Here is an 18552-nt window from a genome sequence, read left to right on the forward strand (position 1 = left end):
TCACTATGGTACATGAAATAACTTGGAAGTAAAGTGTCTCCAGGCTTGGTACATGATGCATGCCATGCCGTATGATGGTGGGATGGAGAGAGATGGTGTGACAGACTCACCCGGGACACAGGCTTTTGGAGGGGACTGAATGCTAGCCTCTTGCATACCAACTATGGACCCTGGCATTTGAGGAAGTGGTAAAATACAGTTTTTATGGTATTCATATTGATATTCTATAAATTATATTGATGAGGAAAGTTCCAAGAAAGTCCGTTCAGTTCTTGTGTAAAAACTCAAAAATTGATTTTATAATAAAAGAGCAAAATATTACAAGACCAATATCAACATGTAGAATGTAAAAATAACATGAATAGTGTATTATATTATTAAGATGAAAATTGAATCAGATGGGTGTCTTTGTGTGTGTGAGGTTTCCTCATGGTGTGTCTGAAGCAAATCTGCCCAATTGTCCTTCTTTTCCTAGCTTGTGTATATGTAGTATTCATTGAAAACCCAATGTTCTTATTAATATCCTAATCAAGAAATATTGTAGTATAAATAATAATAATGTCCTTTTGTAATGCAAAGAAAGCTATGATGATCTCTGCCAGCTTGGGACTCAATTAATGAGATCTGGAGAGCCCTGGTCTTTCACCCAATAGTTTATGGTGCTCATTAACACACACCTTTGTCTCCTAGCAAACTATTGGGGGATGTGTTTATACGTATGTGTATTGTAAGTTGAGTGAGGAGACGGCAAGTCTACCCTGAAAGGTCATATCTCTGCATCACCAAGTCTGGGGAAAATGATTAAATAACTAGCTCGTGTTAATTAGGTTTCTGGTTACAGGTGTATTGTGTTAGAGCAATATGAGCAGGAGGGGGTATATAAGACTGTATTCTGGTTCTAATAAACAGTTCATGGTGAGCAACCAAATGAGTATTGTCTTGTTTTGTGGTTGTTAGCAGTGGTTGGAACATCTGATATCTATATTCAGACTGTGAGGAAGCGGTATATGACGAAAGCACTCAACCGGAGTGTGGGGACGTTTTGTTACAGAGGGCACACAAAATATGTTGAGTCTTCACTGATTGGCTGCGGCTGTGTTCCTTATAACCATAAGCTGCGTACCAGCAGGGCATTGTACATGACAAAGAGAACCGCCTTCACACAGTACTCAGCGACTCCCAGCGTTTCTTCTGGATCTGTAAGACACAGGAGAACATTATAAGTTAGACTGTCCTCCCTTGACCCTGTACATTCCTATCATGGCTGCAGACCTAATTAAAAGTGGACCTGTGACCTTATAAATGTGCACATCAATCTACGACATCCTTTCATTTCAAGGCATTGTGTGTATAAGGAGGATCATCTTCTATTCTGCATTATATTTTATGTCCTGACCCCCATCAAACATCCTTCAAATGTTCCACCCTTTTATGACCCATGATGCCCACATGCCCAGGAATATTTAGCAACATCAGCATGTATCAGGCTACATTGACAATAGCTTTATGACCATATAGACATGTGTGATGCGTTTCGTTACAAAATTGTTGTTATTTGTAGATTCAAATGTATCCGAATTTCCCAATCGCAATAGTAACGATGTTTAACAAATCAGAAATAAATTATAACAGAACAAATTGGCATTGGTGCCGATACTAAACATTTGCGCAGATACCTGTACTTGTGCAAATGCTCCAACACTAAAACAGATACCTTTGGTTCAGGTGCGAATTCCATTGTCATACACTTTGACAATTCGCTCCTGAATCGCACCTGGAACGCTAAACAAAGTCGCACCGGAGGGGGCTGAAATACTGCTGTCAATACCGGAACGCACGTATGTGAACCGAGTCTTACAGTTCTTCTAATTATAAAGAAACGGTAATACTGTCACATGACACTAAAAATAGGTATCGGTAATTGGTATTGGCAAATATTTAAAGCCATCAGCTACAAATACTGCAGCTGCTGACTTTTAAAATAAGGACATTTACCTGTCCAGGGCGCCTGCAATGTCGGCACCCGAGGCCGATCTATCCCCCGGCCGTCGGGTGCTGCCGCCGCCATCCTCGGTAAGGGAATCAGGAAGTGAAGCCTTGCAGCTTCACTCCCTGTTTCCCTACTGCGCATGCACAACTCGTGCTGCACTATACCACTGGTTCCTGATGTTTTTTGGGACTCGTGCATCTCCCAAAAGGTAGCGGGGGGGCGGGAAGTAGCGTAGATACCTGCGGGTGGCTTGGGTTAGACAGGTATCTGCTCCCTCCTCCCCCCTGAAAGGTTTCAAATGTGACACCAGTGGGGGGGGGAACCGGGAAAAAAGGAAGTTCAGTTTTTGGGTGGAACTCTGCTTTAAGAAAAAGTCAGTACTTGTACTCTGTCTTAAAAACTGGTATCAGTGCAGCCCTGAAATGGATTGTCCAAATTGGAAAATTGATTCAAATTTGAAAATTAATTTTAAATCCAAATGGAATAAATACATGTAGTGCTGGCATCCTTGCCTATTAAATTATGTTAGCATTTACAATGAAATTCTATCGACGTTTCTATGGCTTAGTGTTTGGCGCCATCTAGCGGCCAAACACTGATAGTGGACTTAAATGATTTTTGCTTTATCAAAGCATTGAACTTGGTACAGGAAGTGACTGTTATTTACACTGAAGAGTTGACCTTTTTACCCAGGATGCCGGGTGACCTCCCCATGGAAACTCTCTCTGACAGTGCATGCTGGGTAGGACATAAAAGGCGACCGAGCAGCCATCTTAGGTCTCTTGGGAACGCATGGCCTGCATGTGAGGACTTGTGAGGAGGCCTCCCGGAGGAAGCGGCCTATTGCCCTTGCGGACCACAACCCTGTTCGGTTGTGTGATTGACCTGAAGTGCCAGAGACACAGGGATCGGATTGGGAAGATCCAGAGACACTCGTGAGCATCAGAAGACCAGGTCCACCTATCGGAACAGAACGGAGTGACGGAGCCGGCTGACATAAAAGCAAGCTGCGAACACTGGACCAAGGTTACCATACCGAGCTTTTGATCCAGTTAGTGAGCTGGTTGCAACCCACAGTTTACTAAACATTGCCCCTAGTCAGACTTATATACAGACCTCGCTGGGATCCATAGTCCCATGGAGGAGGAGTATAACAACTGACACTAGGCAGGCATAAGGCCTACTTACTATCGCACCTCAAGTATTGTATTATAATTACGGAAGCAACACTAAGATCATCCTTAACTCAACTTTAATTACTTTAATCCTTGGATTACAAATTATAAGGAATTATCATTGCTAGCGAAGACAAGACTAAAAAGACATAATGAGAAATAAAAATCTATATAAAAAACCGCGCTAATCAGCACCAGGGGAGGCTTAGGCCAAATCAAAAATAAAAAGCTCTGTATGAATCTAAAGTACCTGCATGTAAAAACACTACATAGGCTGCTGCCCCCCGGACGAAAGGAAACCCCTTAGAGGGTTCCTTTTTAAAAGTGAAATAATAAGAATATTATCGGGTTAATTGGCGCTACCTAGAAAACAGGTCTCCATTACAAGAAGGGTCTTATGGAGAATCAATGAATGGGGAGCCAGGGTACGGTCTTTGCAAAAAGCACAGTATTCCCTCTCACCCTATTTATAATGACACTGTATACTGCCGACCCCAGAATCACATAAAGAGCTAAGGACACCAAGAAAAGCCCCAGCTCCGCCCAAAGGAAGATTTGAATCAAACACTAAATGTAATAAATCTGTGGGCCATCATAGAAAAAAGGGGTCCCAAAACATTAATTACTAATGACGGGAATTACCAATCAGACTCATTAAAATAATACTACAAAACAGTAGAAAATCAGGAACTAATGATGTTAGAACAGGCTAGGATCCTTCCCTAAAGAATATCTATTCAAACACACATTCTCAAGTATGTTAAAAATACAGGCCAAAAGATCATATGTGCCAAACTACATATGCAACCTGATGAAATTAAAATTAAAAGTCAAATCGCCTGAGATGCGACAAATTACATTCAGTGGCAGGCCTATTAGCAACAATGAAGGAACCCTTTATCAGTATAAGTGAAAAAAGATATATATGTATATTTAAAGTACCGTGTGCTAATGGGCAAACTGGGGCCACATAAGTGTACCCACCAGTGTGTAGTGCCGAAAGGTGACAGGCCTATTAGCAAACAGTAATGAAAAACCCTTTAACAGTATAAAGTGAAAAATATATATATATATATATTTAAAATGCCGTGCGCTAATGAACAAACTGGGGCCACATAGGTGTACCCACCAGTGTGTAATGCCGGAAAGAATATATATTTGTGTATATAACCTCAAACAGTATTAATATTAAATCTGTGTAAAGTGAAAACCAAAAGGAAATTGAATGTGTAAACAAATAACTGAAAATGTGAGCTTTTCACACCCCAGAACCCAAATGGTTAAAAAATATATATATGTGTGTGTATGTGTTAGTGCATAAAAAATGAAAATGCAATAATGCAAAAATTTTTGGCGATAAAGGCTAAAAAACACATGTGCGAAGTGCAATAACACCTAAAATGAAAAAGGTGAAATAGATGAAAAAAATGAAAAAATAAAAATAAAAATAAAAATAACAATAAAAATAAAATCTGAGGATGAGTAACAAAAACTATATATAGAACATAAGCAAAATGGCAAATATATATATGTGAAAAATAAGTCCCAAAAAAATGAAAGTTCAATGGTATTAGTCCAAGGGATCCTAGAAAAATCCTTATAGTGACTTTTGTGCTTCCTATTCAGTCTTCACTGTGACTTCTGTGCTCCCCCACCAGGAATCCTACTCACCAGAAGTAGATACCCCTACAGGGGTTAAAAGCCTTAAGAATCAATCTCCAGATATCCCGTTCTTGGTTTAATGATAGATGCCCGAGCCTGTGTCAGCTTGGATTCCTCAAGTCCTCATGGGGAAAAAAAATGGAAGCCTCCATAGTGTAATCCGTAAAAAAGGTTTATTGGCACAATAAAAAATATGTATATAAGAGGCAAAAACAGCAAAAAATCAAAAATAATAAAAAATAAACAACCAAAAAAATATAAAAAGTATACAAAATACCCACAATTCTCATAAAGTGGGCTATTGTATAGAACCACAGTTGATCAGGGGATTAAAATGAGAAACTCCCCCAAAAAATTCCAGATTAACCCCAAAAACTACCATGGGCCATATGTAATAGCATTAAGAACACAAGCGGAAAATGGAAACACTAGTTCATATACCAGGACAAACCTCCCTATAGAGGTGGTAGATCACGGCTGTGTTCCCCCTAGGATAGGGCCCTTTCCGTAGTGTTCAAAAGCGCAAACAAATCCTTCCTTCGGGGGCCGTGTGATAGATACGCGGTTTGCGTTCCACCTGCGTACCAGAACAACAACGGCAACCCGGAAGTGACGTAACAGCGTGGTTCCGTCGGACGCGTTTCGTCATAGACGTCTTCAGCGGCGGTGAGGCCGCTGAAGACGTCTATGACGAAACGCGTCCGACGGAACCACGCTGTTACGTCACTTCCGGGTTGCCGTTGTTGTTCTGGTACGCAGGTGGAACGCAAACCGCGTATCTATCACACGGCCCCCGAAGGAAGGATTTGTTTGCGCTTTTGAACACTACGGAAAGGGCCCTATCCTAGGGGGAACACAGCCGTGATCTACCACCTCTATAGGGAGGTTTGTCCTGGTATATGAACTAGTGTTTCCATTTTCCGCTTGTGTTCTTAATGCTATTACATATGGCCCATGGTAGTTTTTGGGGTTAATCTGGAATTTTTTGGGGGAGTTTCTCATTTTAATCCCCTGATCAACTGTGGTTCTATACAATAGCCCACTTTATGAGAATTGTGGGTATTTTGTATACTTTTTATATTTTTTTGGTTGTTTATTTTTTATTATTTTTGATTTTTTGCTGTTTTTGCCTCTTATATACATATTTTTTATTGTGCCAATAAACCTTTTTTACGGATTACACTATGGAGGCTTCCATTTTTTTCCCCATGAGGACTTGAGGAATCCAAGCTGACACAGGCTCGGGCATCTATCATTAAACCAAGAACGGGATATCTGGAGATTGATTCTTAAGGCTTTTAACCCCTGTAGGGGTATCTACTTCTGGTGAGTAGGATTCCTGGTGGGGGAGCACAGAAGTCACAGTGAAGACTGAATAGGAAGCACAAAAGTCACTATAAGGATTTTTCTAGGATCCCTTGGACTAATACCATTGAACTTTCATTTTTTTGGGACTTATTTTTCACATATATATATTTGCCATTTTGCTTATGTTCTATATATAGTTTTTGTTACTCATCCTCAGATTTTATTTTTATTGTTATTTTTATTTTTATTTTTATTTTTTCATTTTTTTCATCTATTTCACCTTTTTCATTTTAGGTGTTATTGCACTTCGCACATGTGTTTTTTAGCCTTTATCGCCAAAAATTTTTGCATTATTGCATTTTCATTTTTTATGCACTAACACATACACACACATATATATATTTTTTAACCATTTGGGTTCTGGGGTGTGAAAAGCTCACATTTTCAGTTATTTGTTTACACATTCAATTTCCTTTTGGTTTTCACTTTACACAGATTTAATATTAATACTGTTTGAGGTTATATACACAAATATATATTCTTTCCGGCATTACACACTGGTGGGTACACCTATGTGGCCCCAGTTTGTTCATTAGCGCACGGCATTTTAAATATATATATATATATATTTTTCACTTTATACTGTTAAAGGGTTTTTCATTACTGTTTGCTAATAGGCCTGTCACCTTTCGGCACTACACACTGGTGGGTACACTTATGTGGCCCCAGTTTGCCCATTAGCACACGGTACTTTAAATATACATATATATCTTTTTTCACTTATACTGATAAAGGGTTCCTTCATTGTTGCTAATAGGCCTGCCACTGAATGTAATTTGTCGCATCTCAGGCGATTTGACTTTTAATTTTAATTTCATCAGGTTGCATATGTAGTTTGGCACATATGATCTTTTGGCCTGTATTTTTAACATACTTGAGAATGTGTGTTTGAATAGATATTCTTTAGGGAAGGATCCTAGCCTGTTCTAACATCATTAGTTCCTGATTTTCTACTGTTTTGTAGTATTATTTTAATGAGTCTGATTGGTAATTCCCGTCATTAGTAATTAATGTTTTGGGACCCCTTTTTTCTATGATGGCCCACAGATTTATTACATTTAGTGTTTGATTCAAATCTTCCTTTGGGCGGAGCTGGGGCTTTTCTTGGTGTCCTTAGCTCTTTATGTGATTCTGGGGTCGGCAGTATACAGTGTCATTATAAATAGGGTGAGAGGGAATACTGTGCTTTTTGCAAAGACCGTACCCTGGCTCCCCATTCATTGATTCTCCATAAGACCCTTCTTGTAATGGAGACCTGTTTTCTAGGTAGCGCCAATTAACCCGATAATATTCTTATTATAAGACTAAAAAGACAGATTACTTTAAAACGGAGGTCCACCCTAAAGTGGACCTTCCGCTCATTGGAATCCTCCCCCCCTCCGGCGCCACAATTGGCACCTTTCAGGGGGGAGGGGGGTGCAGGTACCTGTACAGTACAGGTATCTGCACCCACTTCCGGGATAGCTCTCTGCGGAAAGGGGCGTAGATTACGCCCCTTTCCGAAAGTCCCCCGCTGCCTGCTGGGAAACACACAGATCCCAGAGGCAGCGGGTCCATCCTTATTGCGCAGCGCGACTTGCGCATGCGCAGTAGGGAAACGGGAAATGAAGCCGAAAGGCTCCACTTCCTGATTCCCATACCCAAGATGGCGGCGGCAGCACCCGAGAGACGATCGAGAGATCGGCTTCGGGTGCCGACATCGCGGGCGCGCTGGACAGGTAAGTGTCACTATTTTAAAAGTCAGCAGCTGCAGTATTTGTAGCTGCTGGCTTTTAAAAAAAAAAAAAACGCGGACTCCCGGCGGACTCCCGGCGGACTCCCGCTTTAAGTGAGATCTCACAAATAGCTATAAAAGTAGGGGGAGCTCCTTGTAATTATATTGTTTATAATTGCTATATGAAAAGTCATTGTTCTGTCATTCTATGTTGGGATGACAGCACAATTATTGTAACCACCTGTTTGCCAATACTTATAGTAAAATATACTTTGGTTAAGTACACCGTTGTGTGGAGTATTGTTTTCCTCCAGCAGGTGGAGCCAGTGGATCCTGAAATAAATACAGGTATATTGCGCTTTTTTTTTATAATTTATAAGTTATACTGTTTTGTTTAAAAAAAAAATCCTTGAGAAAAAAAGAACACCATTTTTCATGTATTTTTTTAATACTATAATTGTATCTCATAATTACAGTATTAAACAGATGAACACTACCACCTTCCTGTTGCAGTGGAATCTGCAGACTGAAGGCTGATTTTCCTAATTAAGCTTTAAGGCCCCTTTCACACTTGTGCGACTTGGCACTGCAAAGTCACAAGACAAGTCGTACCCTTTGATTTCCAAAGAGTACCATTCATATCTGTGCGACTTCACACTTCGCACCGACTTCAAAGTAGTCCCTGTACTACTTTGATGCGAGTTGAGGTCCATAGACCTCAAGTTGACACAGGCATTCCCTGAAATTGCGGCAAAATGTTTTCTTTGATAAAAATAACAAACAAGCCTATACTTACCTGCCCTGTACAATAGTTTTGTACAGAGCAGTCACCGATCCCCCTCTTCTGGGGTCCCCCTGCGGGCACTCCAGGCCCCTCCTCTTCATGCACTCATGGGAAGCCATGCACCCTGGGGGCAGCCGTGCATGCTCGTTCCTGAGTCCCGCTGCTGTGCCCATTGACACGCCCTGCAAGACTCGGCCCCGCTCCTGTGTCACAGGATTTGATTGAATGGCTCCTGCTGCTATAAATCTGTCCAATGAGGAGAGAGACAGTAGCTGGAGCACATCGCTGGATCGCATGGGGCTCAGGCAGGAAAAAGGGGAGGGGGGTCTGGAAAGAGCTGCAGCACACAGAAGGTTTTCACCTTAATGCACACAATAAAGGTGAAAAACCTTAAAGTGATTGTAAAGCCTTGTTTTTTTTTTTGTTAAAAATAACAAACACGTTATACTTACCTGCTCTGTAATTGTTTTGCATAGAGCAGCCCAGATTCTCCTCTTCTATGGTCCCTCTTTGGTGCTCCTGGCCCCTCCCACCTGTTGAGTGCCCCCACAGCAAGGAGCTTGCTATGGGGCACCCGACTCCCAAATCCCTGTGCCCATTCAGACATGGAGCTGCGGCCTGCCCCCTTTCTCTCCTCATTGGCTAGCTGACAGTCTTTGACAGCAGCAGGAGCCAATGGCGCCACGCTGCTGTCTCAGCCAATGAGGAAGGGATTACTGGGCAGCTGAGACACTCCTACAACATCGCTGGATCTAGATGGGGATCAAGTAAGTATTAGGGTGGCTGAGGGGGCTGCTGCACACAGAAGGTTTTTTATCTTAATGCATAGAATGCACCTTCTGCCTTTACAACCACTTTATGTGATCTCTATGTCATAGCTGACACAGTGATCACATGATCCCCACCAACCACTCAGACTGGATCTCAATCGCCAGGGGGAACCGTGGTTCTCAAACGAGATTCAGGATTAAAAGTCAGCAGCCACACAAAGTTTCAGCTGGTGTCTCACGAAGGTTGGAACTCTATTAATGTATCCCCAGCACAGACATCATGGTAGGGAAAGGTCAGGGGCGGACTGACCATTCGGGCACTCGGGCACTGCCTGGGGGCCCCATGCCATTAAGGGGCCCCATCAGGGTTGCCAGCCTCAATAAAACCAGGGACAGTATGTAAAAATCTGTGTTTTTTAACCACTTGCTTACTGGGCACTTAAACCCCCATCCTGCCCAGACCAATTTTCAGCTTTCAGCGCTGATGCACTTTGAATGACAATTGCGCGGTCATACAACACTGTACCCAAATTAAATTTTTATCATTTTTTTCCCACAAATAGAGCTTTCTTTTGGTGGTATTTAGTTACAGCTCGGAGTTTTATTTTTTGCTAAACAAACAAAAAAAGATGCAAAAAAATAAAAAAAATTTCTTAGTTTGTTATAAAATTTTGCAAACAGGTCCTTTTTCTTCTTCATTGAAATGCGCTGATGAGGCGGCACTGGTGGGCACTGATAGGCTGCACTGGTGGGCACTGATAGGCACAGTTAAGGCGGCACTAATAGGCACAGATAAGGTGGCACCAATAGGCACAGATAAGGCAGTACTGATGGGCACAGATAATGCGGCAGTGATGGGCAAAGATGGGCACAGATAAGATGGCACTGATGGGTGGCACGGATGGGTGGCATGGATGGGTGGCACTAAGGGGCACTGATAGGTACCACTGATAGATGGGACTGATGGGCACTGATAGGTGGCACTGATAGGTGGCTCTGATAGGTGGCTCTGATGGGCGGCACTGATGGGCACTGGTAGATGACACTGATGGGCATGGATATGTGGCACTGGGGTGCAGCACTGTTGTTGAGGCATATTTTGGGCACTGATAGCTGGCACTGCGGGCACTGATGGGTGGCACTGTGGCCACTGATGGGGGGCACTTTTTTATTAGTTAGGTGGCACTGGCAGGGGGCAGGTGGGCACTGATAAGTTGGCCGTGATCGGGACTGATGTCCCGATCACGGCCGCCGGTGATCGGCTTTTTTTTTTCTCATCGCGCTGTCAGTGCGAGGAGGAAAAATAGCCGATTACCATCTCTGTTGTGTCACATGATCAGCTGTCATTGGCTGACAGCTGATCACGTGGTAAGGGGTCGGGATTGACCCCTTTGCTCCGATCCGTGATCAGGCAAGCCTCATAGATTCGCTGATCACAGAGCGTGCCGCGTGCCCCTCAGGGGGCGCGCAGGCCGCTCGTGCACGGGACGAGGTCAATAGACGTCATCCCGGCAAAGCAGGTCCGCGCTGTAGCCATCATTCGGCTATAGCGTGGATCCCTAGTGGTTAAATAAAAATCCCAAGATTATAGCTGCCTCGCCTCCCCAGTACCTTTTCAGTGTGTGTATGTGTATTCTGTGTGTGTATACAGTGTGTGCATATTGTGTGTCTGTGTGTGTATACTGTGTGGCCCCATAATCTATTGCCTGGGGGCCCTATAATCTCCTATTGCCCGGGAGCCCCATGAGTTGTCAGTCCACCCCTGGGAAAGGTAATTTATAAATTGTGGGTAGAAAGTTAAAAACATCTGACCCCACTTCTGATTTGTTCCCATTGTGTCTCTGGAGTTCTGTTGGTCCTTTATTAGCCGTTATGAGGTTTTGGGAATAGTTTTCAGCCATCAAATGCTGCACGAGATAATAAAATAGCCCCATGTTCTAGAATACTGTTGTTATGTGCTTGTGAGTTTCTCCCTTACGCCCTGTGTTGGCGACACCCTTTATACCCTGACACACAGGGTGTCATCAGGACAGGAAACGAAAAACAGGGACATGGTCAACAATAAAAAGTTTTGGCATAATTCCACTGGAAGACCATACACCCCTGGCCAACCCTCCCACTGGTCCCTCGCTGCCCATTCCTGAATGAGTCCAACACCTCTCACCTTGGCAGTGAATCAGCTGCTGGGGAGTCCACACCTGGTTGAAGACATTCTGGGCCATGCAGCTGACATTCCGTGGAGAGTTGGCGTCCCCTGTGATGTGATTCTTATTGACCTGCCATGAAGAATTGGTGTCGCTCTGCAGGGGCTGCCCATCTACAGTCCAGGAGTACAAAGCGTCTTCCCCCGACTCCACCACACAGGAGATGGTCACAGAACCGTTCACATGGCAGGAAAAATCCAGACTTGGGTCAACGAGAGTATCTGCGGAACAGAGAGACAGATCTAAAATTTGGATCCTTCACTGGAGAGAATGTATATTGCTGCTATTGGTAGGACCTGGCGAGGACTGCATTACCGCTAGACCCTTTTAAAGGATGACCATCCCCTGACAATACTCTGACTGTGTCCAGCTTCAGTACTGTCTGACCCACTGACCTAGGACAAGAATACAGGCCATATAGTTATAGTTGTTCTTTATCAGTGACCTAGAAAGTACTGAACCCGTTGGATCTGCATGACAAACTGGAAACTGGTATTTCCTGGATAGATGAGTAATGAAATGCGTCTCTAGGACAGACGTGGTGGGTACCGGCTGTATGACAGAGGTTGAACGGGAACACAAGGCAACTCAGAGTTTCCTTTAACAGGCTTTTATCCAAAACAGGAACCAGCAATTACAAGAACACCATTTTCGTTTTCACGTACACCCGAAAATAACAGGACATGTTCCACAATGGACAACAATGTGGAGGCATGGGTCCTTCAATTTCAGAGACAGAAGGTTGTGCGATGCATGTGCCCTAAATGAAATCCAGGTATGGAAATTATACATTAGTCCAGCTTGGACCAACTATGTATATACCATACCTGTGGGATGCCTCTAGAAACCGGAAATCACTGTATAGACAAAGCTACTACACTGCTACTCCAGTGATCTCCACTCGCTTCCAGGTTCCTTGTAGACATGTGCAAAAGGAAAAAATTTGTTTAGTTTTGTTTCGTTTTTAATTCGTTAATTCATTAATTTCATTTAGTTATATTCGTTAACTTCCTTAAATTCGTTTTCGGATCTTGTTTAGTTTTCTACCGAATTCGAAAAATCGGCCACATTCGAAAATATTTCAACCAAATTCGAAAATATTTCTACCGGATTCGAAATGATTTCAACATGATTCGATATTATTTCAACCGCATTTGAAATGATTTCAACATGATTCGAAATTATTTCAACCGCATTCGAAATGATTTCAACATGATTCGAGATTATTTCAACATGATTCAATATTATTTCAACATAATTCAAAATTATTTCAACCGCATTCGAAATGATTTCAACATGATTTGAAATTATTTCAACCGAATTCGAAATGGTCTCAACATGATTCGATATTATTTCAACCGCATTCGAAAATATTTTGTGACCCGACTTTAGGGCCATGTATCTCGGGGTCACTTGGTGCTAGAAACTCCAAATTTGGATATGTTGTAGTGCTAGTACTATTGTGTTTGCATACCAAATTTGAGGTTTCTAGCTGTAAGTGACCCCAAGATATGTGGCCCGAAATCCAGGTATGGAAATTTTACATTGGTCCAGCTTGGACCAACTATGTATATTACCATACCTGTGGGATGCCTCTAGAAACCGGAAATCACTGTATAGACAAAGCTACTACACTGCTACTCCAGTGATCTCCACTCGCTTCCAGGTTCCTTGTAGACATGTGCAAAAGGAAAAAATGTGTTTAGTTTTGTTTTGTTTTTAATTCGTTAATTCATTAATTTCATTTAGTTATATTCGTTAACTTCCTTCAATTCGTTTTCAGATCTTGTTTAGTTTTCTACCGAATTCGAAAAATCGGCCACATTCGAAAATATTTCAACTAAATTCGAAAATATTTCTACTGGATTGGAAATGATTTCAACATGATTCAATATTATTTCAACCGCATTCGAAATGATTTCAACATGATTCGAAATGATTTCAACCGCATTCGAAATTATTTCAACATGATTCGAGATTATTTCAACCAAATTTAAAATGGTTTCAACATGATTCGATATTATTTCAACATGATTCAATATTATTTCAACATGATTCAATATTATTTCAACATAATTCAAAATTATTTCAACCGCATTCGAAATGATTTCAACATGATTCAAAATGATTTCAACCGCATTCAAAATGATTTCAACATGATTCTAAATTATTTCAACCGAATTCGAAATGGTCTCAACATGATTCGATATTATTTCAACCGCATTAGAAAATATTTTGTGACCCGAATTTAGGGCCATGTATCTCAGGGTCACTTGGTGCTAGAAACTCCAAATTTGGATATGTTGTAGTGCTAGTACTATTGTGTTTGCATACCAAATTTGAGGTTTCTAGCTGTAAGTGACCCCAAGATATGTGGCCCGAAATCCAGGTATGGAAATTTTACATTGGTCCAGCTTGGACCAACAATGTATATACCATACCTGTGGGATGCCTCTAGAAACCGGAAATCACTGTATAGACAAAGCTACTACACTGCTACTCCAGTGATCTCCACTCGCTTCCAAGTTCCTTGTAGACATGTGCAAAACAAAAATTTGTTTAGTTTTGTTTCGTTTTAATTCGTTAATTCATTAATTTCATTTAGTTATATTCGTTAACTTCCTTAAATTCGTTTTCGGATCTTGTTTAGTTTTCTACCGAATTCGAAAAATCGGCCACATTCGAAAATATTTCAACTAAATTCGAAAATATTTCTACTGGATTCGAAATGATTTCAACATGATTCGATATTATTTCAACCGCATTCGAAATGATTTCAACATGATTCGAAATGATTTCAACCGAATTCGAAATGATTTCAACATGATTCGAGATTATTTCAACCAAATTTAAAATGGTTTCAACATGATTCGAAATGATTTCAACCGAATTCGAAATGATTTCAACATGATTCGAGATTATTTCAACCAAATTTAAAATGGTTTCAACATGATTGAATATTATTTCAACATGATTGAATATTATTTCAACATGATTCAAAATTATTTCAACCGCATTCGAAATGATTTCAACATGATTCGAAATTATTTCAACCGAATTCGAAATGGTTTCAACATGATTCGATATTATTTCAACCGCATTCGAAAATATTTTGTGACCCGAATTTGGGCCATGTATCTCGGGGTCACTTGGTGCTAGAAACTTCAAATTTGGATATGTTGTAGTGCTAGTACTATTGTGTTTGCATACCAAATTTGGGGTTTCTAGCTGTAAGTGACCCCAAGATATGTGGCCCCAAATTCGGGTCGCAAAATGTCATTCTCTGCTGCAGAAAAGTGCTTGACATTTTGTGACCCGAATTTGGGGCCCCGTATCTCGGGATCACTTGGTGCTAGAAACTCCATTCAATCGTTATATTTCTTTCGTATTCGTTGTTATTCGTTATTTTTTTATTCGGACATTCGGATGCATCCGAATGTCCGAAAGACGCAAAATTCGACCGAATTTCGATTCGTTATGAAACGAATTGCACAAGCCTAGTTCCTTGCTGAGTGGCTGCCCAGCTGCAATGTGAACACAGAGGAGGTTAGCTGCTTGGCATGGGCTCCATTCAAAGATCGCTTTTACATTATCTCTCTAAATCAATGCAAATTGAACGATTGGATAAGGTGGGAAGTGTGACATCACTGGCCCACCTCTCCACATTATCCAATCAAAGGACACTTTGCATGCATTGAGAGAATGCAAAGCGAATGGTGCCCATGCCCATAGACTGACCTCCTGTGCTTAGAATACTGCAGGGGTGGTGCTGGGCATAGGACCAGGAGCTGTAGTAGCGGTGTAGTGTCTACTGTAGTGATTTCCAGCTTCTAGAGGGATCTCACAGCTATGGTATATGCATAGTTACTTTAATCCAAGCTGGATTAATGTAAGTATTTAAAAATGACCAAACCTAGTGTAGAGGATGACATTTTGGACAAAATGTAATTTGCTGTGTAAATGTAGTTTTTGCCTCAGAACCATAGGGGTTCTGAGGGTTAATTATGTAGGTTAACCTTGATATCAGTCTGGTCGGGCTGTGTTAGAAGTTCTGCTTGGTCATGTGTACAGTGAAGTGCACATGACAGGCCAGAACCAGGCCTGGTTGGACGTTTTGCGTATGAGCCTTCTCGGAACCAGTGGGTATGTCGGGCCCTGCTGAGGAGTCTGGGAAGGGGTACTTAAGATGTGGAGGTCACGTGTTCAAGAGAGGAGTTCGTGAGGCCCGTGTTGTCTGTTCTGGTTCCAGGACCGGGGTAGCCCCCCGCGAGGGGTCCCGGTCACTGGGTGTTCGACAACCCCGCAACATGCTTCTGTTGGTTACCCCCAATAGACCTGTCTGGTCTGGGGTAGGGATCCGTCTGTTCCCGAGTCTCTGAACCGGCTGGTCCGAGGCACAGTAACTGAGGGAGGATTCAAGGTGTCCGGGTGTGCTCTCGGCTTGGAGGGGCACCACAGCTCGTGAAAGTGACCGGGGGAGGACTCTTCGGAGGAGGGCCAACAAGTGGCATCCTGAGAAGTGTCTGGTTACTGAGTTGAGAAGGACATTGACGAATTCACGCTTTTCCAGTACTATCAAGGAGACAGAGAATGTTCCAGGTACTGAAGAAAAAGGTTCCTGTCGACTTTCAGTTATAACTTGTACACGTTCAGAGGTTTTGACAAGTTCCGAATCAATGTGCTGATTGCCATGGTCTCTGGATAGAGATCTGTTCAGCCGTGAAGTACCCAACTGCGAGTGGCTACTCTCTGGGTGGTATTAGAGACTTTCTTATGTCTGCAGCTCAAGGTGCCTGAGTTCTTTCACCCTTGCCCTCTGTTCCTATACGAGACTGTGTTATTGGATGTTACCTCTGCAAAATAAAACCTTTCAAAAAGGACTTTATTGGTGTCAGTGTCCAAGTTGTTGAGTATCAACCCTGGGAACCCCTAGACGTGGAAGAGCAAGCCAAGCCCATATAGTCAAGGCCGCCCTACAAAGGGCTATGGTAGCTACACTAGAATTCATTTTTAAGCTTCGGACAGGCAAATTCTCCTTGCTTCAGTAACCCCACTAACAGCTCAACTGCTCCACCAAAACACATCCATAGACTTGGTCTTACATTTTCGGAATCTAGTGGATTAACTCCAAACTTCTCCAACCGAGGAGCCAGGCCTAACTATGCCTAACAAGTAGGTACCTGTCCATGCCTACTCACTTCCCTGCAACCAAGGACCTTCCTGTGACCAGACTGTGTTCTATATAGTCCTTCACTTCCAAGATGGCCATTGACATCTCAATAGAACTGCTCTGTGTCAAATTAGACACATGCTGGACACAGGATGGGCCCTGGAGCCCATAGCAGAGGACACACCAGTCCTATACTGGACTGAACGGCAAGCAGTAAGCAGAAGTCACGTGACCACTTAGTTTACCACAGATAGACAAATTCAGAAGTAACTTTGTGTTCTCCAGATTATCACATCACTTCCTGCACTGCTAGCTGGCACAGTGGCCTCAGCTTTCCCCAGATTACCATTGGCTGCCAACAGGCATGTACTGGCCATTGGGACTACCGGGAGTTTCCCGGTGGACCGATGGCTCAGTGGGCCACTTTGAGTGACAGTCTGTCAAAGTAATGGCTCCAACAGGATCACAGGAGGCCCCAAGATACTCTCCTGTTCCCCTGCATGCTGTCCCCCTCTGTCCTCTACCCCCCACGCTGTCCCCCTCTGTCCTCCACCCCCACTGTGTCCTCCATCCCCCACTGTGTCCTCCTGTGTCCTCCACCCCCACTATGTCCTCCGCCCCCCACTGTGTCCTCCACCCACACTGTGTCCTCCACCCCCCACTGTGTCCTCCTGTGTCCTCCACCCCCACTATGTCCTCCGCCCCCCACTGTGTCCTCCACCCACACTGTGTCCTCCACCCCCCACTGTGTCCCCCTGTGTCCTCCACCCCCACTATGTCCTCCACCCCCCACTGTGTCCTCCACCCACACTGTGTCCTCTACCCCCCACTGTGTTCTCCACCCACACTGTGTCCTCCACCCCCCACTGTGTCCTCCACCCACACTGTGTCCTCTACCCCCCCACTGTGTCCCCCTGTGTCCTTCACCCCCACTATGTCCTCCACCCCCACATTGTGTCCCCCTGTGTCCTCCACCCCCCCGTGTCCTCCACTGCCCACTATGTCCAACTGTGTCTTCCACTTCCCCATGGTGTTCAACTGTGTCCTCCACCCCCCCCCCCCCCCCCCGTGTTCTCCTGTGTCCTCCACCACCCACTCTGTCCCTCTGTGTCCTCCACCCCACTCCCCAACAGCATATTATATATATACTGTTTTTGTGCATGTTCCCAAAATTAAAGTGGCCCGGTCTGGATGAAGTCCAGGGCCAAATTTTTGTCCCAGTTCAGCGCTGGCTGCCAATACCACCTGCCGCACCTGCCTAGGCCTGTTCTGGATTTTTTTGAAGATTCTCAAAATATTCAACCAGTTCACTCCAAGCCGGGTTCTGATGGAAGTCAGGATTTACTCTATAAAGAAATCCTCAGCAGTTGACTCCAGGCATACAGTGCAGCTGGTCTATCCTTATTACAACAGTGATGCCAAACAAATGATCCCCCCCACATGGCATTGTCCCAATAAGGAAATAAGAACAGCATATAATAATAGGTAACGCTCTTGCCTATTAGAGCAATGACAGCATAGAATATGGGGATTCCGGCCTCATGTGCCATGGTGATTAACCTTCACTAGTTGGCCAAAGACTCTTCTGTGTGGGGGTCATCTGTTATTTTGTTTTATAGTGCAGTGGTCAGAGGCCCTTCAGACCACTTTCTGGTTCAATAATATGTCCAGCAGATTGAGTAAGGAGGTCCACCCTCCCATAGTTTAGAAATACA

At 43.2% G+C, this 18552-nt stretch overlaps 1 protein-coding gene across 1 annotated transcript in view; it reads right to left on the reverse strand.

Annotated features, from left to right (window-relative positions):
• Nucleotides 1–269: 269 nt before the first annotated feature.
• Nucleotides 270–18552, reverse strand: part of LOC143981555 (uncharacterized) — a 54737-nt gene continuing 36454 nt past the window's right edge. The window contains exons 4-5 of the mRNA XM_077479500.1: nt 11628–11888; nt 270–1197 (exon numbers count right to left, since the gene is read on the reverse strand). Coding sequence (XP_077335626.1) covers nt 1103–1197; nt 11628–11888 — 356 coding nt within the window. The 3' untranslated portion in view covers nt 270–1102. The remainder of the gene's footprint in view (nt 1198–11627; nt 11889–18552) is intronic.

This window comes from Lithobates pipiens, unplaced genomic scaffold, assembly GCF_037356315.1.
Source record: "Lithobates pipiens isolate NorthernLeopardFrog02 unplaced genomic scaffold, aLitPip1_a1.2 Scaffold_16, whole genome shotgun sequence".
Taxonomy (NCBI): domain Eukaryota; kingdom Metazoa; phylum Chordata; class Amphibia; order Anura; family Ranidae; genus Lithobates; species Lithobates pipiens.